The sequence below is a fragment of the Micropterus dolomieu genome, linkage group LG02, assembly GCF_021292245.1.
Source record: "Micropterus dolomieu isolate WLL.071019.BEF.003 ecotype Adirondacks linkage group LG02, ASM2129224v1, whole genome shotgun sequence".
In the NCBI taxonomy this organism is placed as follows: domain Eukaryota; kingdom Metazoa; phylum Chordata; class Actinopteri; order Centrarchiformes; family Centrarchidae; genus Micropterus; species Micropterus dolomieu.
Genome location: NC_060151.1, coordinates 12,588,710 through 12,612,455, shown reverse-complemented (window position 1 = coordinate 12,612,455; position 23,746 = coordinate 12,588,710). Strand labels below are relative to the sequence as shown.

Genomic DNA, 23,746 nt, shown 5'->3' with positions numbered 1-23,746 from the left:
ACGACCCCACAGAGGTTAAATAGGGAAGATTCCCTACCAGTCAGTCAGAACAAAAGAAGGCCCTCGGATGAGTATCAAGTATCAATATTTCCCGAAAAAACAAAGACTTTTCCATTGGTGGAAAGTAACATTTACTCAAGTACTGGAACAGGTTTGTGGTACTTTACTTGAGTATTTCCATTTTATGTTATCTCATAGCTCTACTTCACAATTAGGAAATGATTATACTTTTTTACTCCAATGCATTTATCTGACAGCTCATTTCTTTACAAATTAATATTATATATTAAATCACTATATAAGCTTATAAAAGACAATGCATTGCTACATGTTAAACCAGTGTCTAAAACTTTTTCTTGTAATTGTATTTTTACACTTTTGTATTGGTGCGTTTACTTAAGTAAATCACCTGAATTCTTCTTCCACTTCTTGACTTTTCATATCATAACTATCAGAGGGAGAACAAGAACAATGACATAAGGATAAAGCAGTGGTGGGGCAGCCAACAGAGGAAACACATGCATATGCCACGTGAAGAAAAGGAGTAAAGGATTGCACTGCTGCACAGTCCTGAAGGCCTGATATAGATATAGTTATGCCTTCATAATTACACAAACACACATACAGACACGAAGAAAGCAGGGGGAGTGAGAAGAAAGGAAAAAAGAAGAGTAGTGTTGGGTGAAGAAGAGAATCATGGAGAGGTAGGCAGGCTTTTATGATCTATGAACAGCATGCGGGTTCAGTTCACTTAAGCCCCATTTATTGCTGTGGAAAGCATGTTAACAGTTTGAGAGAGACAGATTACTGATAATGTAGTTAAAAATAACAACTATTATTGCCCTGTTACCTTGGCCACTTGGGGGCAGCAGAAACATGTTGTGACCACAACATTAACATCACCTTTCAAGTTAATATGAGGATCTTGTCAGCAAACTGTTGCTTATTTACACATCCAGCAGTTACAGAGCAACATTAGCATTCATTTGGAGTCGTGTCTCTGGCCACCTGATAAATGTGAGTCCAATATTCCCTCTCTTTAAGCTCTGATTTTGTTCTCTACCAACTGAAGCAGTGCAAAGCTCAAGGTGGCTCACTGACATTTAGCTCAATCTCCATTTGGGATCAGGTTACTGTGGCTCATCCTAAGCACCGCGCTCTAATGCTAATAAAACACAGCAGTGATAATACCACACACACACACACACACACACACACACACACACACACACACACACACACACACAGTGTTCTTGCACACTGAAAAGGCAATTCTTCAAATACTAGTTTGGGATCATTACTTGGAAAGAGTGATTAGGTGGGTATCATGCATGTCAATTCATTTGAACTTTACATACCTGCTTTGTCATCTAAAAAAGCTTCAACTTTCTCATTATTCGTATTCAGATTGAAGGGTGTCGTCTTCACATGTCTTGTTTTGTCTGCTTAATGGTCCAAAACCTCAAAGATTTCCAGTTTATAGTTATATAAAAGAAAAATCATCACATTGGAGAAGGATTTATGCCATTTTTGCCTAAGAAATTACCGAAACGATGAATCCAGTATCAAAATACAGAATTTTGTGTCGATCAACCAAATAATTACATTTTTTTACAGTCGCTAGGACACATTTCCCAATACTTTTTCAAAACTCTTCACACAGTGAGCACAACCAACTTTCAGCTCGGCACAGCAGTTCATTTCACTTTCAAAATGCACTAAAACTACCAAATCACTTCATACATGTCTCAAATCAACTCATTCTTCCAGAACACTGGCAAAGGTTGACAGACAACAAACACAGTTTGTCACCCACAAAACAATGACCTAAAAAACACTAACAACAGGTAGCATTATACAATGTTTTCATGTGTAAAACAAGGACACATCTCTGTTTATAATTCACTGCAATATATGTTACTGGAATGAATCAGACATGATGCAGAATGCTTCAATATGTTTTATGTCTTTTATTAATTTTAATCTTTTTGCACTGAGTAATTCCAAAATACAAGAATTTGTATACACACCATTCACTGATACAGATAGAATAGTAATGCTAATCTACTCGGTCTTCTCCATTTGGCCACAGGTTCTCATCCACATCACTTCTGTCATCTAGGGCAATACACCTAGGAAAGAATTTTCTGGCATGCCTGATCCATCCCTGGCAATCTTCTGCTGATATGTCCAGGCATCCAGCATTCATTGCGTCCAGGAGGGACATTTGATCATGTGGATGGTGGTCATAAAGCTTCCACCTCCATGAGGAAAAGAATTCCTCTATGGGGTCGAGGAATGGAGAGTAAGGTGGGAGGAAAAGTGACACCATTCTGGGATGGGCTGCAAACCACTCAGTGACTGCACGGGAGTGGTGAAATGCCACATTGTCCCATACAATTATAAATACTGGCTGATTTCTTCTCTCTCCATCCCTTTCCTCACCAAGCACAAACCTTCCATAGAGATCATGCAGGAACGCAACGAGACGTTCAGTGTTGTATGGCCCAATTAGTGGTTTGTGTAACAGCAGTCCATCAGTGGATATTGCTGCGCACATTGTAATGTTGGCACCCCTCTGGCCCGGGACATCCACTGTGGCTCTCTTCCCACATTCACATTCCTTCCTCATCGCCGTGTTTTGGCCAAGTTGAAACCCGCCTCATCCACAATCTCCATGACTCTCTAAAATAAATCCACCTAAAAAGTTGTCTTTGTGTGTGATGGTTTTGTTCAAAAACAGTTCTGTATTTTATTGTGATCTTACCTGGACATATTGGTTTCTGAGTTGCTTGACATGTTCAGAGTTCCTCTCAAAAGGCACAGTGTACAACTGTTTCATCCTTACCTGATGTTTTTTCAGGACTCTAGAAATAGTTGTTATGCTTATACTGTGAATATTTGCAAAAGTAACATTGTCTGCCAAGACTCGGTCTCGAATCTCAGTGAGTTTTATGCCATTGTTTCTGATGACCATAACAACAATGGCAGTTTCCTGCCCATCAGTGAACATCCTTCCTCTCCCACCTGTGTGAGGTAACCGTTGAGTCCTAAGCAGAAATGCAAAAGCAATTACACACAAGTCTATTTACTTCTGTAATGTGCAACTCAGTCAAATGCCCTTGCAGAATACAAGTTACCTGTTGGTTTGCCGGAAAACTCTAACAATAGATGCCACTGTTGAGCGTTGCAGATTTGGCTGCACTGTCTGACCAGCCTCTCTCATTGAGAGACCATGATTTACTACATGATCAATCACAGTAGCTCTGATCTCATCTGAGACTACAGCTCTTGATCTTCCTCTTATTCTTCTTCCACCACGCATACGTATTCCTCACCCCCTCCCAGCCACTCTTCTTCCTCTTTCAGCCACTTCTCTATTTCTGGCTGGGTCCATGTTTACATCACAATGCAAAACTACTCAGCAGTTGTAACCTTTTATAATGAAAATGAAAGAGTAACACCTGTGTAGATGTTCATCTACAATGAGAATCAGCTGTGGTTGGTCCATTTGTCCAATTGTTTTTATAGCATTTAAATTTAGATTTACAATATATTTAATTAAAATATTACTGTAGAATTGTAGCAAACTGCTGTCTTATTCAGTTATTGTTTTGAACTTAAGTTTAACAGTTTTGAAAACGGTAAGCATGTGCAAAATGGCCTGTAAGTACACAGAGTTTTGGCGGTTGTTGTGTCAAAGTGAGAAAAGAATTCATGTTTGGCCCACATATACTTCTGTTGTGCTCACTGTGTGAAGAGCTTTGAAAAAGTGACCTAAGTATTGGGAAATGTGTCCTAGCGACTGTAAAAAACTGTAATTGATTGTTGCAGCTATAGATCAGAATAAACACAGTTTAACTTTCATTTTAAAAGAACTGACTGTCGTAAACTTTGTAACACCTGTCAGATACATGCACCTGCTGTTGAAACAAAAAACAACAAAGCAAACACATACATTATAGTGCCTATAAAAATACAAGTAATAAGCATTCACTCCCTTGGATAATTTCATGTTTTTAGTGTATTACAAAGCATATTTAATGTGTCTTTTTCGATCCTGCTCAACAGGAGAAGTGAAAACAGATCAATATAAAGTGATGTGAATTAATTACGGAAATGAAATACAAAATACTTGTTTTTCACCTCCTTCAATAGGACATTAATTGGTCACATAGGTAAATGGAGATCACCTGTGTAAGTCAAGGGGTTTCAATTGATTGTAGTATATACACACCTTTATCTGGATACTTAGAAATGTCTGTTGATCATTGTCAAAAAAGCCAGTAGACAGTAAAACATGACAACGTGATTACTTTTTTAAGGCACTGTGTGTCTGACCTACATACATTGTGTATTACTATTTCAAGACATAAAATATGAAGGACCTGTGGTGGCCATCTTGTTTTAGCTCATATATGACTTTAACTCTCTGACTGTGACCTAATTATCTTCTTGCCTTTATTGTTTGTTGTTTAGTTTGGACAGCAGACTGTGCACACGCCAACATCCTGCAGTTATATTCCACATCCTCCGTACCCCTCAAATGATTATGTGCATAATGATTTGGAGCTGGGATGGGACAGGCTCAGTCGTGATGTAACCAGTGTGTGTGAGGTACTTGTTGGCAGGTGGCATGTTGTGGGAGGTGGGCCCCGTCAGGACTGCCTGCCTGTGGCTGCTCATCACTGTGATAGATACAGGAAGCACTTTGAGGGAGGATGGTGACTGCCAAAAGTGTGTGTGTGTGTGTGTGTGTGTGTGTAGGTAGGTAGTGCGTATACTGCATTGTATTATTAGCTGAGGCTGAGCAGCTGGGGTTTGAAGTACCCCACTGTAACTGTACCTATAGCAGCAGTTGTGCTCTGGTATAAATAGTGCAGTGGGCATGTAGGCAGGCAGTTATGACACAATGACAGAATTTCTGTGTTCTTTCAGGGAGGTTTGAGAATGTGACACCCTGCAGCCGAAGACCCCCCTAGATGCTTCTCTGAGGCTTGAAGGTTACATCAAGGTGGCGATGAATGTGTACAGTGTTTATATGCACTGCTGTAACCAGATTATTCCAACAAGTCCTCCAACCTAAACAACAAAACAGGTCATTGTCAATGCCTCCCAAAAAAACACATATGAGTGTTTCTCTTAACAGTCCAGCGACAGGCGACCAAACCTCAACTACGCTATGTACGTCACATGACGTAAAGAGCTCATAGTACCTTACTACTCCACCAGAGCACTGCGCTCCCAGAATGCAGGGTTACTTGTGGTTCCTAGAGTCTCCAAAAGTAGAACGGGAGCCAGAGGGTTCAGCTATCAAGCTCCTCTCCTGTGGAACCAGGTTCCAGTTTGGGTTCAGGAGGCAGACACCATCCCACATTTAAGAATAGGCTTAAGACTTTCCTCTTTGATAAAGCTTATAGTTAGGGCTGGCTCAGGTGAGTCCTGAACCATCCCATGGTTATGCTGCTAAAGGCCTAGACTTCCGGGGGATTTCCTATGATACACTGAGCTTCCTCTCCTCTTCTTTCTCTCCCTCTGTATGCAACCTCATCCTATTAATGCATGTTACTAACTCAACTTCTTCCCTATCCCGTAGTCTTGTCCTTTCTCGTCCCTCTCCTCTCTCCTCCTATCACTTCCTGCAGGTTTTCTGCCTCTGGAGCTGTGGAGTCTGGATCTGGGGTTGCGGGTCACCTGCTGCCCCGTGTTCCTACTCGACACCCTCTGCTACAACGACTATTGTTACTAGTCCTATTGTTATTATTGTTATTATAATCATTAACATTACGATTATTATCATTAACACTACTATAAATATCTGTACCATTTTTCATTCAGTCTATAGCAACATCACCTTTACTGTCTGTACCTTTGTGTATATTGTGTAGGCTGCCTCCCTCCCCTCTCTCTCTCCCGCCATCCCTCTCTCTCTTTCTCTCTGTTCCTCTCTTGCCCTCTCTCACTCTCTCCCTCTCTCTCTCTGATCGAGGTTTCTGCCTCTTAAAAGAAAGTTTTTCCTTGCCTCTGTCGCCTAGTGCTTGCTCTTGGTGGGAACTGTTGGGCTTCTGTAAATAACATCACAGAGTACGGTCTAGACCTGCTCTTTTATGAAAAGCGCTCAGAAATAACTGTTGTTGCACAGTGGTGCAGCGGTTAGCACTGTTACCTCACAGCAAGAAGGTCGTCGGTTCAAACCCCGGTTGCTAGTACGTGTCTGCGTGGGTTCTCTCCGGGTGCTCTGGCTTCCTCCCACCGTCCAAAGACTAGGTTAATTGGTGACCCTAAATTGTCCTTAGGTGTGAGCGTGAGTGGTTGTTTGTCTATGTGTGGCCCTCCGATGCTAGCTGGGATTGGCTCCAGCCCCCCGTGACCCTGTACGCAGGATAAGCGGTTGACGATGTGGTTAACGTAAAGCGGTCATAGTTTGGCAACAAAACTAACTTGGTTAGGTTTAGGAAAACATTGTGGTTTGGGTTAAAATACGTTAAGTAAGTCGAGTGACATAAATCACATGACAGAAGTCAGTAATGCTATTTATCTTAAAACGCGAAATAACTCAACATTACTTGGAACATGGAACTTGTTTTCCTCTTTAAAAGTCCTGGGTTTGACCCACCCATCCACCCCATCCATCCAATCCACCTCCTTACGCAGACTTCCTCGCTACTTATATGTCACCCTGCTTCCTCTTTTGCTACAGTCATACAGCCAGTAGAGGTCTCTGCCACAATAAATGTATATATGGATCGTATTAACGTGCTTCAACAAACCCAGTTTCCTGTTTTAAGGATAAATTATTAAGATCAACATTTCTGGGAAATAAGCTTATTCAGTTCCTTTCTGAAAGTCAGATGAAACCACGCTCACGCCTGTACAATGATTGTGAAGCTACCGCCAGCAGCCGATTAGCTTAGCTTTGCAAAAGACTGGAAACAGGGGAAACAGTTAGCCTGGCTCTGTCCAAAGGTAACAAAATCTGACTATCAGCATTTCTAACACATTTTCTTTTGGTCATTCAAGCCCTAGCTGTCCATGTTTTTTGGAGATTTCTCATATATGCATCGAAAAGGCAACAAGGGGGTGAAGTGACGGTGCAAATTAAACTCTCTGCTACTGACAAAAGTATGGAAGCCTATAGAGGACTATATTAACACGATAACATAAACTTGAAAACAAAAATGTAATTCCACAATTTTCGACACAGGAGTAAAAATCGAGGACATCGCTGGCGTGTCAGAAAACCATCCATTGGCGGATGCAATAACTCTGTGATTCAAATCTCTGTGATTCCCTTGACTTTAACTCTCTTAACAGGTGTATCTCAATAACATTAAAATTAAATATCAAACAGCTTTTCCATTTTTATTTGATCGTCAAAGAACCCTCACACAAAATGCAAATTGGATTATTGCATTGCATTGCATTAATTTTATATTTTAATAAAATGACAAATATATAAAATATGTGGAACATTACAATGCTATTGTGAAATTACATTTTGTTTTCAAGTTTACATTTTCATTTTAACATAATCCCCTATAGGCTTCAATACCACCAATTTGCAATTGATGGAAGGACTTAATTACTTTCTCTGCAAGGTTCACCTTTGTTATGAACTCTGACTACTGAAAATATGCACTCTTGATTTTAGAGTAATTAGACTCTAATGCAACACATGTAAACACATTATCTTTCTCACCTGTGCATGTAAATGTAGTCAGTGATAGTAATAAAAGTCTCTAGCTTAAAAAAATAATCATGTGTTTAAGTCACTCACACCTTTTTATTCATTACAAACCTAAATTGAAAATGTGAAACTGTACTCTGGAAGCTTTTATAACTATAGTAAGCCAGTTTATATGTGTGAATCTCCTGCTATGCCAACAATCTCTTGTCTGAAAGCTCCCTCCCTGTCCCTGGAAGCAAACCAAGGCCAGGCACTCTCTTAAGTAAGTGTGTCCCTGAGAACATAAAGTGAGGACACACTCCAAGGCTCTCGTGTTGCTCTGTTATGTCACCAAATCTCAGGCACCCCCCTCCTGTCTCTCTCTGATCCAAGGAGAGACTAGAAACTGATAAAGAGCCACTTCCTCCTCAGAAGATCTGCTTGGGCTTTGCAATGAAGCAGAGCCAACACATTTTGTTGACAGCGGTCTGTCCAGTCTTTTATAAGACTTATGACATCAACAAATAGCTCAGTACCAGCTCCTGCACTGCCTGTCTTACACATTTAAATCTCTTTGATTTATGTATTCTCAAGAAGTTTGGAAACTAGTCTGGCTTTGCTGTGAAATTATAGTCAATTTAAAGTAGATCAAAGTGATGATATGAGGTGTGTGTATTATCACAGGCTTTAATTCTGTCAGATAATTACATAATATTACATAAATACTTAACCTCTTCAGTCTCACTGATTCTTCAGATGGGACCTTTAATTTGAACTTGTACACGTACAGAGCCTTACAGATGCCAAGATTTCCAAACTAACAGAGCTGTAGCCACTATTGATGACACTGAGGTGATGTCCTTTTTCCTTAAGATTTGAAGGTTTAAGCAACTTAGGGGGAAGTTTACATTCTGAAATTTACACGCGTTGGCACACATTTTTGACTCAATATGTTTTAGACCATTGCAATAATTATAAAATAAAGGCATCAGAATTATTCCCCAAATGTTATTCCTGGCGGTAAGAGATGACTTTAACACGTTATTTTGACCTCATGTTGAAAAAGAAGATGAAGAAATAAACAAATTATAGTGGAAAAGTTAAATGGATAAGTGAAATAGCAAAACTCTAAATTGGTTTCTGTTCAAAATGGTTTGGGGTTGCTGGGAGTGCATTAGTTTGCCTAGTATTTCTAATATCCTGCCTAAGGCCCTGGAAATATACCTAGTCACCAAATTCCTTGTATGTGTTAACCTACTTGGCAATAAAGCTGATTCTGATTCTTTAACACTCCTGAATGCACCTCACAGATGGCTCTTCATTTTTGAAGAACTGCTGCAGAAAATGCTTATGCTAATGAGGCAATGAGTACATGTGCCCAATGTGTGTGTTAGAACCCCTCTGCTCTGTGGTGCATCTCTTTCTGGCAGGTTGGTTGGAGGAGTTTGTCATTCTTGGAGCGTCAGAGTATATTTAACGGTGTAGCTCCCCTGCCGGATGGCCCTGCCATATACGGGCCTGAGCGCGGGCAAGCTGGGAATGACCGGGTGCACAGGGCTGGAGAAACAGCATTGATGACAGGATGATGGATAAGTGTTGAGCAAGATGGAGGGAATCCACTATGAAGAAGTCGAGAGAGAGACGCATGGAGGACAAGAGTGACGGTGACGACCACTTTTTATCACTTGTTTTTTATTGACCAGCTGTGGCAGACTCTTTGTTCAGCCGTGTGTCATCTCTCGAGGCAGTTTAAGGGATGAAAACAAACATGATAAAGTGATGAGGAGTGCTCAAATATGCTGCTGCAGGTTCAATTGACTTGTATTTGATTGGTGGCTTTTATCAACTGATTTCAGCAGCAACCACACAACCAGAGCCCCTCACAAAATGTCTGTCAGATGCTGTTTTGCAGAATGGATGCAGGCTACAACCAGATAAACTGCCAAGCAGCAGCCATGTGAGAGAATATAGAAATATGACCTTGCAGACAAAAGTGTCAACATTTCTGAGCATGTCACAGTATGTTCAAGTGTGAGCATGAGACAGATAGACAGACAGACAGAGTGTATGGTACGCATCAGACAGGTGTGTGTGTGTGCGTGTGTGTGTGTGTGCGTGTGTGTAACAGGTGTTTAGCTGGAATGGTGCTAAGCTTTAAGTGCTGTCCCAACCCAAGTCCTATTCCTGGGGTACAAACACACACACACACACACACACACACACCATCAATGGGAGGATACATTATTGCTCCTGTAGAGTAGTTGAGTAACTGTTAATAAATTGGTAATCAATATTTGCACTCTCATATTTTCAATAATAATTACACTCATACAGACAGGCATTTTGTGGGGGGTAACTAATCACCCATTTTGCTGGAGGTGCAAGAAAAGAGGTGATCAGAGTTGAGATTGATCTTTCTGGTAATATTTCTATTTTGTCAGTGCCAGTGCATAACCATGTTGAAGAGGTGTACTGCAGAGACCTACAAGAACCCTCATCTAATGAGGAAGGGAGCTCCAATTATGAATCTTTTAAATTACAGAGCCTTGAGAAAGAGACTGAGAGAAGAGCACTGTGGGCAAACGCTTGCCCTAGAAAAGACACGGGCACCAAATAACAAAGTAGATCTGTCCGTTCATTTATTAGCGGATTAATTATTTTCCCACAACTAGTCATCTGTTAAATGTGCCCCTTTTAGGACAGAAATTCACAAATGAAGAAAATTAAAGGTAATTAATCAATAGTTTTGGGACAGTTTGCACGAAATAGGCTTCAAGTACACTCAAAGTCAGAACTCACACCAATATTATCATTTGTTAGGATTGTGGTTTTGTGTTCATGTCTTTTCTGTTTAAGTCTGTTTTTGGTTCTGTGTTACTCTGTGTAGTCTTGTTTAGTTAGTTCTTAGTCCAGTACATTAGTTCATGTCTTTTGTATTTACTCCTGGTCTTGTGTTCCCTGTTTAGTCTTGTGTATTCCCTTGTTCTGTTTAGCTCTGCATCTCAGCCCTGTGTCCTAGTTGTGTCTCAGTTCGTGTCTTAGTGTTTACTTCTGGTCTGTGTACTTGTGTATTCTGGGTTAACTGTCTCTCTCTGCCGGCATGCCTCTCTGTTTTCCTGCTGTCTCTCTGCCTGCCTCGTTATCCTGATCCCGGTCACCTGTATTGCTCCCTCCCAGCTCGTTAACCCAGGTGTGCATATATACTTGTCTGTTCCCTCAGCCTGTGTCTGGTCATTGTAGTGTGTTCACTCAATCATGTTTGTCTGGTGGAGTGTTCTGTCTTCTGTGTGGATCTTCCTGTCAACTGCCTGTAAGCTTGTTTTGCCTGTTGCCGTTGTGGATTAAATCCCTGAACCTTATCTCTGCCTCGGTGTCTTGCGTTTGGGCTCACCTCCTCTGCGCTCCTCCACGAATCGTGACATCATTCTCAAATTCCAAACAAAGACAATATAATATATAATAATAAAATATCAGCAACCAATAGCATGAGCAAATAATGACATATTTAATTAATAATAATAATAAAGTAAATTTGTATATGTACTAACCAGGAGTGTCTATCAGTTAAATGTTTGCAAAGTCAACTGGTGCCCATTCTTGAGGATCATTAAACTTAACTATTTCTGTAGGGATGATCCTTCAGTCCACAAAGATTCAGTGTTTGTTTATAGCGCACCAGAGAGCTTGGCTGGAGCACAGAAATGTAGTCGGATGACATGTTGACATATGTACGGCAAAAGAAAGATAAACATCTACTCCAAAATCTTCATCCCACGTTCAAAAAGGCTCCTCCTGTCGTGTTTGTTTGCACCGCCAACAATGTGGTAGGTAATATTGTGAAAGAATATCAAAACTGTGTTTCTGGGGCTGCAGTAAGAGAGATGCTCCGTATAAAGGGTTTGTAGGGTGGTAACTTTCCTTTACCTTCTCTAGAACCACAAAACACAAGGGAAAAAGTGTGTTAGCATGCCTAAAATAACCTTTTTTGCTTGTCCACGTATGTAACCTAAGCAGCTAAACAGTCAGATTTTAGATTTTTCTTGATCATATAACACTGGTCTCTACACCGCAATACAAGAATACTGCTGTTTCTTTTTTCCCATGTCTTCTACATGGAAACTGCAAAATGGGAATGCACGAAAGGCGTAGCAACAATAACTGAGGGGTCCAGGGCATAGCGGACGGTCAATTGTGTAGGTATGAAGTATCTTTAAATATTCCACCCATCCATTATATATAACCACTTATTCCTGTGTAGCTCATCACAGGGCTATCTTTAAATATTGTAATACACAAATGTAAAATATGGAAAATGTATCACAATAAAGACAACATCTCTCTGGTGATTGTTGATTCTAAAGTACTGACTACTGACAGTTTACAGTATGCTTACACAAAACATTACTCTGTTTGCAGTACCGTCCCAATCATGACAACGCATGTAAATCTGCATGTTTTACAGGTCAAACTATTAAAATGCTGTAATGTACAAGCAGTTTCAACAGATCTCATGAACCGATGACAAGTGGCTCAAGGTGTATGCTTGCTAAGTAGCTAACAACCACAGCAGCATCTCACAGTGTACATGCAGTCAGACTGTAGCAGTCGGGGGAATAGCTGAGGGCGGGGCTACCGGCCGGCGACCCCAGGGCCTATAAATCACCTGTAGTATGCGTGGAGCTTGATTACTGCTCCAGAGCTGGAACCAAAAGAGGCCAGCGCTGAAAGAGGAGCCAAGTAAATAATATAACACTGAGTCCATCACTGCTAATCTGGAACAGCTCTCTGTGGGAGCCTATGAGGGACGCAGAAAACAATGGCAATGGCCTTTTAGGAAAATAAAACAGACTACATGTGAGGAGATTCAATATTTCAATGCCAGAATAAATTATTGTTTTTATTCACAAAAGTAAGAAAAACAGTTTATTCACGGTTTGTCCTGTCACAAATATCCATTTGTCTATGTGGTATATGTAATACCAGTTTTTAATGTCTTTAATTGTCTTGAAAATTAATTTAATTGACAGTGTAAGGGGTCATGGCTACAAAGGGCCGCAAAAATAGTTAGCTGAACAGAAGGTCCCATTTCTCCAGAGCCAGTTGACAACACTTCCTATTAATAGTGAGGATTGTCCTTGGGTATTTTTATAAAAGGAGATGGCGTTTGTGTGTATGTGTGTGTGAATGTGTGCATGAGGTAAGTAAGGCAGAAGGGGATGAAGCTTTCTCAGAGAAGACAGACAGAAAAAAGTTCATATTACAGCAGCTCTCTGCAAATGCGTCAGCCTTTGCCTTCACTCATTGGCTCCTTTCACTTTCCTCAAATCTTCTCCTCCATCCTTCTCTGTACACTTGATGTCACTTATTCCATGTATCTGTTTTTGTCTGTCATTTTCTCCACAGTCCTTTTTACACACACACACACACGCCACTGGTCTATTTTTAGCGTGATGTGGGGTTTGAAGGTAGAGTTGTGTCGACCCCTTGTCTCAACCCAGCTCCAGGCCTTACAAGGACCCCCGGTGGACACGGTTGCCCAGCAACCTAATGTGTTTGCACCTAAGCTGTGAAGGTCCAGCGCACGACCTGCACCTGCCCTTCATCATCTTAATCATCAACGTCACCATCCCCTGTCCGCCTACATATCATCATCATATTTTTAATCATGGTTTGGTTGTGCTTTTGCAGCAAAAAGGAGAGACGTGGAGTTGTGCTCACTGTGTCTTCAGCTGTTGTAATGTCAGTGTGGAGTTAAGTTATAAGTTATATCTGGTTAGAGGGTAATGGCCCACTGAGATGTCAAAACAGTTTACATGCCAGCTGTGAAATTTATGAAAAATGTATCTCAGCCTCTGCAGCATCACATGGCTGCAGATCGGTTCTCACCAACACACTGCTTTAAAGTGTGCAGTGGGTGGGCAGAAACAGAGAAAGCTCAGTGACCAATTGCTAATTAGGAAATTAGATTATTTCCTCTTTCCCTTTCATTTATGATTCACATTGTCCAGTGTTATCACTAAGTGCACTCCACTGATTTTCCTTTGCTCTTCTATCGCATCGTTGGACTACGATGGAAAAGTTTAAAAAAGGATCAATATCAATGCAGCAGACCCAGAGATATCGTCTTCTTAGTTCCATGCATTCTTCATCCATTCAGTCGTTGTGCTAGTAGCGGCTAATGTAGCCTTAAATTGCTAGACTCAAGCAGACATGAGCAGCAGGCAACAGAGGTCGGGTAATCTCACTCGAACTTTTAACTCCAGACCCCCAGATTTAATTCCTTTTTAAACTTGTACTCTTCAGTCCTGATCACTTCAGGCAATTTATCAAATTTCACACAGATTTGTGACTCCCCTGAGTCACAAAAGACTATTTACAAGTTTTTCACAGTACTTCACAAGAATACTCAGATTAAATTGGTGGAGTTCTGTTTTAAAGTTGTAAAATGTCGTCAGGAGGAGGAGCTTTGTCAAGTTTAGAAATAAAAACAATGATGATGTCATCAAGGTATTTTTGGGGGGGGGGCTTGCAGAAAGCATGTTTTTTGTAATTGGGGTGTGGAGTTTGAAAGACACACAGTAAGTATTTACCTGGCTGTGAGGATATATTGTAACAAAAATATTTTTTTTCCAATTGGCTGGATTATAGGAAATGTAGGAACCAGTGTTTTTGGAGCTTGGTAGCTTTTTACTAAGAATCTTGGTGTCTAATGCATACATTTTGAGTGTTGTTGGATTAAATAAGGAAGATATGATCTGTTTATTATTGAGCTTTGGAGCTGCTGGTATAGGCAGATCTGTTACTGTTGTTTCCAGCCTTTATGCTGACCTAACCCAACCAGTTTCTGGCTGTTGCGTCATATTTACAGTACAAACAGTATCAATCTAATTCTGACAAAACAGTGTGAATCCCAAAACAGTGAACTATTTCTTTAACATTGAACCCAAATAAAGTGCTTTCATCGTTATCATTGTTAACTTTAGCATCTGAGTGGATTTTAGGTGCGCTTGTATTATACAGTATGCACATAAATTTAATTTAAACGTTAATCCAGTGACAAGTCATCATCATCAATTACATGATCATAATCATAATGTGTTTACCAGAATTGTCATAATAGTCGATCATTGTTATTATATTTTATCTTTCTATGCCAAGTCACCATTTTAACTAATTTCCCCCTCATGTCCGTCATTGTCATAATGTCCAATTATGTTAATTATCCCACAGAGTGTGACAGCAAGCTGTGATAATGATGACAGGGCTAGAAGGAGAGTGGGGGAGCAAAAAGGTCGGGGCCATTAGTAAGAGACAGCTGCTGGAGACAGAGTGACATGTTAGAGGACAGAAGAGGAGCTCTCTATTGCAAGCACGAGTCCTATAAAAATAAATATCAACACAGTCTGCTGCAGGCAGGATGAACGGATAAAATATAATAACAACACACAATTTGTCAGTAAATTAAGGGTTAAAATGGGCGGTGATGTTTTTCAAACAGCGTAATTTAGGAACAGTGCACCATCAGGCTGATAGTTAGAATAATATTATACATAAATGGGGTCAGATTTATTAAATTAGAAATTATGTCGTCGCCTCCTTGTCCAGATGATTCTGGTTTCAGTGGAAGCAGTAGTTATTAAATACAAAGGATTTTTTTAGACAACAACTCTAAATGTTCCTTCACCTTTCTCAACATTGAGTTAACAGATAAGTGTAATGTCTGGTGACCTGCGTCAGGTCTGTAGGTCTGTCCAGTGCAACACACAAAGCTCACGAAACTGAGACCAAACTACGCAGTGCAGATCAAATGCTTCTGCGTTGCTTATTTCCCACATCCAGAGGAGTAAGACTGGAGGGAAAAAGGGAACTGAGTATACAGGGCCCTCACATGAGGAGGGCCCATAAAGATACTAGAATGAATAGCTGTGGATGCGGGGAAGGGACCAAAGAGAATGCTCGTATACAGGGTCCAGATTTTTAGGCCACGCCCCTGCCCACATCAAATGCTTTCAGAAACACATTTTAGTGTACTGTTTAGCTGTAATTTGATTGCGACCAGCTTGTGTTCCTGCTTAAAAATGGACCGAGCATCACTCCAGCGTTGCTTGTTACGTTGCTCTGAATGCTTGTAGGTCTATCAAATTGCGTCCAGAGACATTTTGGTCTGCGTCCTTTCATTAAACCTCTTGGAAATCTAAAACGAATTTGTTAAGTTTTCTGTCCTGTGTGAGTCAATATTAAGTTTAACTTTACTTTAAGCAAGTTACCAGCAGTAAATCACTTTGTGGCCTCTTGGTGGCAACGGAAACAAGCCGTGAATACAACATTGACATATCATCACCTGTTTAAATGGTGAACTTAGCAAACAGTTGCTTAGTTACACATCCAGCAGACAAGGAGCAACATTATCATGCATTTGTGTTTCTGACCATCTGGAGAATGTACCTCCAATATTCACTCTCTTTTAGCTCTGCTTTTGGTCTCCACCAACTCTTTGGTTCCGTTTAGTGCTGAGCAGGTAGCATGGTGGGTTATTAGGTTTATCTTGTAGTTAACAGATGCCTGCTGAGGCAGAAAACAGCTCTATAAGAGCGGTGAGGGGGAAACAAACAATAAAGTTGTGGGCCGTAAAACAAAAACAATGAGCTGAAAGATGCTAAAAAGTCAGATGGTAATTCTCTGTGTTTTCATTATTACATTACAAGATATTTAATTAATTATATTTGCCTTAATGCAAATCATCTGCAGAAACATTTAGTTATGTGCACACTTGTTGCATTGAGCTTTGTTTTGCATATGAAGGGTTCCTATCAGTTAAATATTTGGATTATTGATGCAGCAGTTCATGTGCGGACTAAAATAAATTATTTAGAACAACACCTTTTTGGGTTGTGTCACACACACACACACACACACACACACACACACACGCGAACACTAGCGAACAGCTTGACTACATTGGAGGAGATTTTTATTTCTTCACACATAACTGAATAAAAACCAACATGGGTGGATAATGTTGTGATGACTGATTTATTACAGTATAGAAATCACCACAAAAGACTGTTCGTATAATTCAATTCAATTCAATCATTCATCTTGAAAAATCATCACTATTCTCAACAATGGACAAATGCATCGAATCTAGTGAAGCACGGACATTCTTCTAAAATACACATCATCGTAATTATTGTTTTTAAGACGTAGATAGAAATGCGTAAAAATCTCACAGAGTTTTTCTCCAGGAGCAATAAAAATATCCCATGAGCTCAAAATGTGAACCGAACAGGCATTCACAGAGGGCATGAGGCAAAGTAAGGACGGTATAAGTTACATAATAAACTGTAGTTCACATTTAATAAAAGGTGATTTCAAAGTATACGCACGGTTAAGCTGAACTCATTTTCATTTCAGAGAGTGGAACAATGTAAAAATATACATGATAAAGTTTAAAGCCATGAGAAAGTATCCCCTCCCCCTCAGAAAAGGCGTTTCATGTTAGAAATCATTTTATGAAGAAAGCAATACCTTATTTTGGGATCATTTTTACTTTTTTACATATCACAACACACTGAAAACATTCCTGTTCATGAAATAAATTATGTGAAAGTGAATTTAACTTCAGTTCTGCATCAGATGTTTGATCCCTAAAAACTAATAAGGTAAACTAGAGACAAATGATGATTGTCAGGCTGGTTTAACTTTGGCTGGTCCCTTTGTTGAAGACACTTGAACCTTTTAAATGTTAGTGAAAACCTTTAAAAGACATTTAAGCAGACGGAGGAGCGGATCATTAAACTTAGAATGACGAGCAACTCCTTCTTGTTTTCCACAGGCACCAGACTCTGGCCAGCAGGGACTGTCAGGGTCCACACACACATTTTCAACGTGGTCCAGTTATCTTTCATTGGCATATGCATCTTTCATGTTAGTAGCACATAATACATATACAATATAATATCGGGATTACAATAACATGGGGAGTAATAATAATAAGAATACTATTTTTTACAGAACGGCCGATGGTTAAACTGCTCTTTTGGTGTCATGGCAATAAAAAATGTCTTTCTCTTTGTAAGAATATAAAATCTGCGTGAGAGAGGTGCTCTATAGGTTGCTGAAGAGTTCATTTTTCTTGGTCCAGTCCATGGGCGGAGCCCTCTTGTTTGAGCGCTTCTGGTGGGCCAGCTCTTTGACTTGCTGCAAGGACAGGTTGAGCGCTGGGATGGCGTCCGCAATAAAACCCTGAATAATGAAAAACAAACAGAAAAGATGGAGATGGAGAACATGCAGAACGTGCTGCACATTATGTTTATGCCACGCAGAGTATTTCCTGTGACGTACCTCAGGTGGGGTGCTTGTGGTCGGGGTTGTGAGCGAGGCATTGGACGAGGTGCTGGATGGGGAAGGACTGACTGACAGTTTTGAGTCCCTCTCTGCCTCTTTGGCCCCTCTACCATTCACCTGCGAACACAAACACTCATCAGCATCACTTCATTATATGACAACCCATTAAATATATATTATGGCATGAAAATGAGCTGCAAGGGAGAAATATTTTAACAAGTGTGATTAGGAAGCAATTACTGCCCCCCCCCCCCCAGCATTGGTGTAGTACCGGACCTCACCACAGGGGAGCAGGCTTGGATTTGAGATGTTTTTTTTTTATTTGTTTCACTTCATTGGAAGCGCCTGTGAAGTGACACCAACAGTCTGACATTTTCAAACATGTCTCATCATTAGTTTAAGACAAGCCAACCTTTGAGAAGAAGTAAAAAAATCCAAAGTACAAAGTAAGACCAATTAATGGTGCCCCCAGGAAGGGTAAAAACAAGGACAACTGGACATGGTTGAAGATACTTGAAGACGTTTCTCCTCTCATCCAAGGGGCTTCTTCAGTTCTGACTGGCTGGTAGGGTGCCCCAGACAAGTCCAGTTGCCCTTGTTTTTAACCTTCCTTGGACAGCTATGAACTGGATGACAGAGAGTCTTTACAGTCAACTACTTAATGGTGCGTTTTCTTCTCAGCAATATTACTGTCAAATGTGGCTACTAATTTATTGATCTGGGAATCAATTTTCAGTACAGTTGTGGGCTGTCCTTCATATATATTTATAAGGTTATGAAATCAGCAAAACCACTTTCAAATCTAGTTTGGTAGAGTGGTGATAGCTGGAATTTGAGAAACTCGGGTTTAATAACTCAACATTTCACTCAGAGTTTTTTTTACTGTAGTAGTTTGAATGTGCTCAAAAGGTTGCAGGACGAGTCACTGAAGTTCCTGCAGCCTCATTATAAGCATGAGTATTAATGTCTCCCGCTCACTGAACGTAATACAGTAAAACCTACTTATACTCAAGGGTGTTTCACCCACTCCAACCCACCACCGCCTTTTAAAGATGACTTCTCCCTGACCTCTTGCACCACCCCTCCCTCTCAGCTCTTCAACCAGCGTCTATTACACAACAATATGTGGAACATGTAGCTTTACTGCTGCACATACAGTCCCTGAGTAACAGGAAGCCTGGCTCAGGCTAGTTTGTGTTCTTATGTCTTTGTACAATTACCTTATCAACACTGATGTACAAGTCTGGGAACTAGACACTCTGGTAACCTGAGAGACCCTCATAAGGCATTCCTGTGATGTCACTAACAACCAATGAGAGGTTAGAAAAGCACACACAGAGTTTGTGTTTTTGTTGGAATGTATGCTACAGGATTTCAAAGCAACAGATTTTGGGAAAATACACTTTATTCTCCTTCTGGTGGAGAGTTAGATGAGAAGACTGATAACTAACAACTAAATAAAAGTCCTGCAGTCAAGACCTTACTTAAGTTAAACTACAAAAACATTTGCATCAAATAAATTTAAAGTACTAAAAGTACTTATTATGCAAGTGTGGCCCATTTCAGAATCATAAATATTATATAACTATTATATTATAACTATTGATGCATTAATGTGTATCTCCCTTAAATGTTGCAGCTTGGAAAGGTGGGGCTAATTTTAATGAAGTTCTTTATATAGCCTACTGCTGTGTACGTTATCCTATAATAATATCATAATGTAGCCTATTAGTTTGTTTTAATAACCTGAATCTGCAAAGTAACTAGTAACTAAAGCTGTCAAATAAAGGTAGTAAAGTCTAAAATAAAATGGAAATGGAAATGCTCAAGTGAAGTACAAGTACCCTGCTGTACTGAGTTACTTTCCACAGCTGCGAGGGTGTTATGAGTCTCCGCTAGTTGCCTGGCAACTGGTCAGAACCAAGAACCTGCCTGTAAAATAGTGACTTGTTGTGTTGAAGGTGTGAATTTGACTGCCTGTTCGTATTTATTCACTTGAATTCATTCATTTATTCATTTGAACTGACCGTTCGTATTTATTCACCCCAAACAGCCAGTGTACCAACTGTAACGTTGAGCTAGCTAGAAACGCACACACAGGCCGTGTTTGTGTGCCTGTGTTCAGCTCAGCCTCTGACTGAACTCACCCCAAACTCATGTTCTTTCTGTAATTTTCCTCCAGTCTCTCTCATTTGTCCATCTCATCTCTGTACAGCTCCGGGGCAACTCGCCTGGACATATTTTTGCGCCAACTTCATATTTAGCGTCCAGAGACACAGACATGATGACACGTTGTATCGATCTTGTCAAGAAAGCATATTTACCAGAATCTTTAACTTTTTATTCAAGTGTGTGCACGTACTGTAAGTGGTGGCGGTGTCTCTCATTGCGATTACACCCAAATACTTTCGCAGGTTTAACATGAAGCTGCTCCATTCTTCATGCCTCCGCTCAAAAGTGTAGCTTCTAGCTTTAACTTACCTATCTTTCACTAAACTACAAACTGTGGGTTAAACCACTTCATCTATTGGATGTTTTCTATGTTGTATAAAACAATCTGCCCTTGGTCTAAGTTAATGGAGAACTAGCTGGGTGTGGTTTTTCCACCGAGCACCATACAATGAATGTTTAGACAATCACAGGAAAATCCGTCCAGTACACGTCTCTCTGATTATTAACTCACTTCACCAGCGATTCAATTCTCTAATATGGTAAACCACACACACACACACACACACACACACACACACAAAAAAAAGCATGCTGTGTTACTTTGGAACCCTGTTTGACCTTGGCCTGTGGGGCAGATTATTCAAAGCAGAAAGGCAGAACTATTATTGTCCTCCTCTCTGACAGGGAGGACAGGCTGATCGGTGAAGAGGGAAGTCGTCGTTGTGGGACACGACAGCTCTTCACACACTTAAAAGTTCAAATCACACTTTTGGCTTCGCTCTAAAGAGGATTTCCTAACCAAATGATAGCTCTACACTCTTTTAAATGTAATCCTGCCTTTGTCCCTGTGATATATTTGCTGCTGGTGAATCTTACCTTCTCCTCCATCCCTCCATTAATGACAGGCTCAGGCAGTGGACCTGCAGGCAGGAAAATGACACAAGAATCAGTCACGGACTCCACAAACACAACTTGTTCTGTCTCTCAGGACTAATGTCATGTCATGTGACCTGCAGTCCCAGTCCCAGTCCTGCATCATCATAGCAGAGAGCTACATTCTGCCAGATCAAGAGTCTTTCTGCAGCTCACCTTTCATTCAGTAACACCTACTCTATTACATAGCGCAGGTATGAGCAGATCATCCATTATTCACACGTGGTTCATCTTCTGTGAGATGCCACTCCTCCTGGTCCTCTATTACCTCCACAGATAGATGTAGTGAGAAGTTTCTGCACAGCCTTTTTTTCATAAAAATACATCCATGTTTTAACACAAACATCATTTCTGAGACGTGCTGACTGCATCATCACAGAAGGTCCGACACATCCCTTACCTTTCATCCCTCTGATCCTCCGCACAGCCGAAAGTGTTTTTAAGCTAATGATGATTAATACTGAAGACAGCAGCTGTTCCTTCAGAGTTAATCTGAGATTCACATCCTCCTCAGGTCTGTGTGTGTCGCTGACTCTGAGAGGAGCCTCTCCAAGTCCCAGTACAGCTCCAGCTCAGGGCTGAGAGGCCACTTGGAGTGAGCGCCTTGGAAACCAAACAAAGCTGCTGGCCAGACGGGCTGATCAGAGAGACGGTGTGTCTGTGTGTGTGTGTGTGTGCTGAAGTTAAGAGTCAGTGTAGGCAGGTGTCCTCTGAGTGGGCACCATGTGAAGTGCAGGCAGTTACCTGGGCAACACCTCACCTGGAATCCCTTGCCTGCAGGGCGTTTAATCCTGGACTGAACTGGAGGATTTAAGAGTCCAGTGTGTTATATTTAGCAGGATCTATTGACAAAAATGCAATATAATATACATAACTATGTTTTCAGTGGTGTATAAAGGCCTTACATAATAAACTGTTATGTTTTTATTACCTTAGAATGAATAGTTTCTATCTAAATACACTGTGGGACCTCTTACAAGGATGTCGCCATGTTGCGCCACCATGTTTCTACAGTAGCCCAGTAGTAGTCAACTGGTATATTAGAAGTAAGAACAAAAAATTTAGACAAATGGAAGCCCACATGGGCTGACAGAGCGTGTCGCCACTGTAGCTTCTCCTGCTCACTTGGAAAGAGAAGGGTGAGCGTTGACTGATGGTGCATTCATGTGGTGTCGGAATAATCAGAATATTTTTTCCCTCCTTAAATGATAATGCTAATCCAACAACTCTTTGTAGTAATGTCCATGTTGATTCCACATTCTGACTTAAGAGCACATGAACACACACTGAAGTCGGAACAACTTGGGAAATGGGACCATCCGAGGAGCATGTGAATGCAACGTGAGCCGCTGGTTGCAATTCGCAACCCTCACCACTAGATGCCACTAAAACTTACACACTGAACCTTTAAGAGTCCAGGCAAGTATGAAACACGTGCCTCTCATTCAGCAATTAATTTTCTATTTTGTACCCAACACAGGCCATGTCACCCACATGCTTACTAATAGATCTAATTCATTTATTCAGCTGGGGGAACTGGGAAACATTTCTCAAACCATCAACACTAGCGTGCGTAATATCTCAAATGTACACAAAACTGAAAAATCTATTTTGGATACAGAGGGTAGCACAGCTGGCAACACCATATTTACATGAGGGGTCTGATGGTGCAGAGTGACTCTCAGACATTTGGCCAAGCACAGGACACACACAGACACACACACACTCTGCATGTCCCTGTAGAGGGACGGCCCTCAGAAACCAAATCACACTGTACTTGGACTCCCCCTGGGGGCTGTCGTAGTCCTACCAGGACCTGTGTAAAGTCTCCATATCTAACATTTTGGAGAGAGAAGATGGGAAAGCCATGTATCCATTTGTTAAGCTTGAAGGTTTTTCAGTTTGATTAAAAATAAATAAATCTAGACAACGGTCCCCTTACTGGAATGTTTTCAGCCATATCGCGTGGCCTTATATGTGTATCTACACTCACCTAAAGGATTATTAGGAACACCATACTAATACTGTGTTTGACCCCCTTTCGCCTTCAGAACTGCCTTAATTCTACGTGGCATTGATTCAACAAGGTGCTGAAAGCATTCTTTAGAAATGTTGGCCCATATTGATAGGATAGCAACTTGCAGTTGATGGAGATTTGTGGGATGCACATCCAGGGCACGAAGCTCCCGTTCCACCACATCCCAAAGATGCTCTGTTGGGTTGAGATCTGGTGACTGTGGGGGCCATTTTAGTACAGTGAACTCATTGTCATGTTCAAGAAACCAATTTGAAATGATTCGAGCTTTGTGACATGGTGCATTATCCTGCTGGAAGTAGCCATCAGAGGATGGGTACATGGTGGCCATAAAGGGATGGACATGGTCAGAAACAATGCTCAGGTAGGCCGTGGCATTTAAACGATGCCCAATTGGCACTAAGGGGCCTAAAGTGTGCCAAGAAAACATCCCCCACACCATTACACCACCACCACCACCAGCCTGCACAGTGGTAACAAGGCATGATGGATCCATGTTCTCATTCTGTTTACGCCAAATTCTGACTCTACCATCTGAATGTCTCAACAGAAATCGAGACTCATCAGACCAGGCAACATTTTTCCAGTCTTCA

General features: G+C 40.9%; 1 protein-coding gene across 2 annotated transcripts in view; it reads right to left on the bottom strand.

Annotated features, from left to right (window-relative positions):
- Positions 1 to 16,680: 16,680 nt before the first annotated feature.
- Positions 16,681 to 23,746, bottom strand: part of slc9a3r1b (SLC9A3 regulator 1b) — a 29,848-nt gene continuing 22,782 nt past the window's right edge. Inside the window, exons 4-6 of one of the 2 annotated variants that reach the window (XM_046030833.1) lie at positions 21,062 to 21,105; positions 18,011 to 18,130; positions 16,681 to 17,911 (exon numbers count right to left, since the gene is read on the bottom strand). In XM_046030833.1, the coding sequence (XP_045886789.1) occupies positions 17,774 to 17,911; positions 18,011 to 18,130; positions 21,062 to 21,105 (302 nt within the window). In that variant the 3' untranslated portion in view covers positions 16,681 to 17,773. Of the gene's footprint in view, positions 18,131 to 21,061; positions 21,106 to 23,746 lie in introns of both variants that reach the window. The other variant, XM_046030827.1, reaches the window with a different exon arrangement.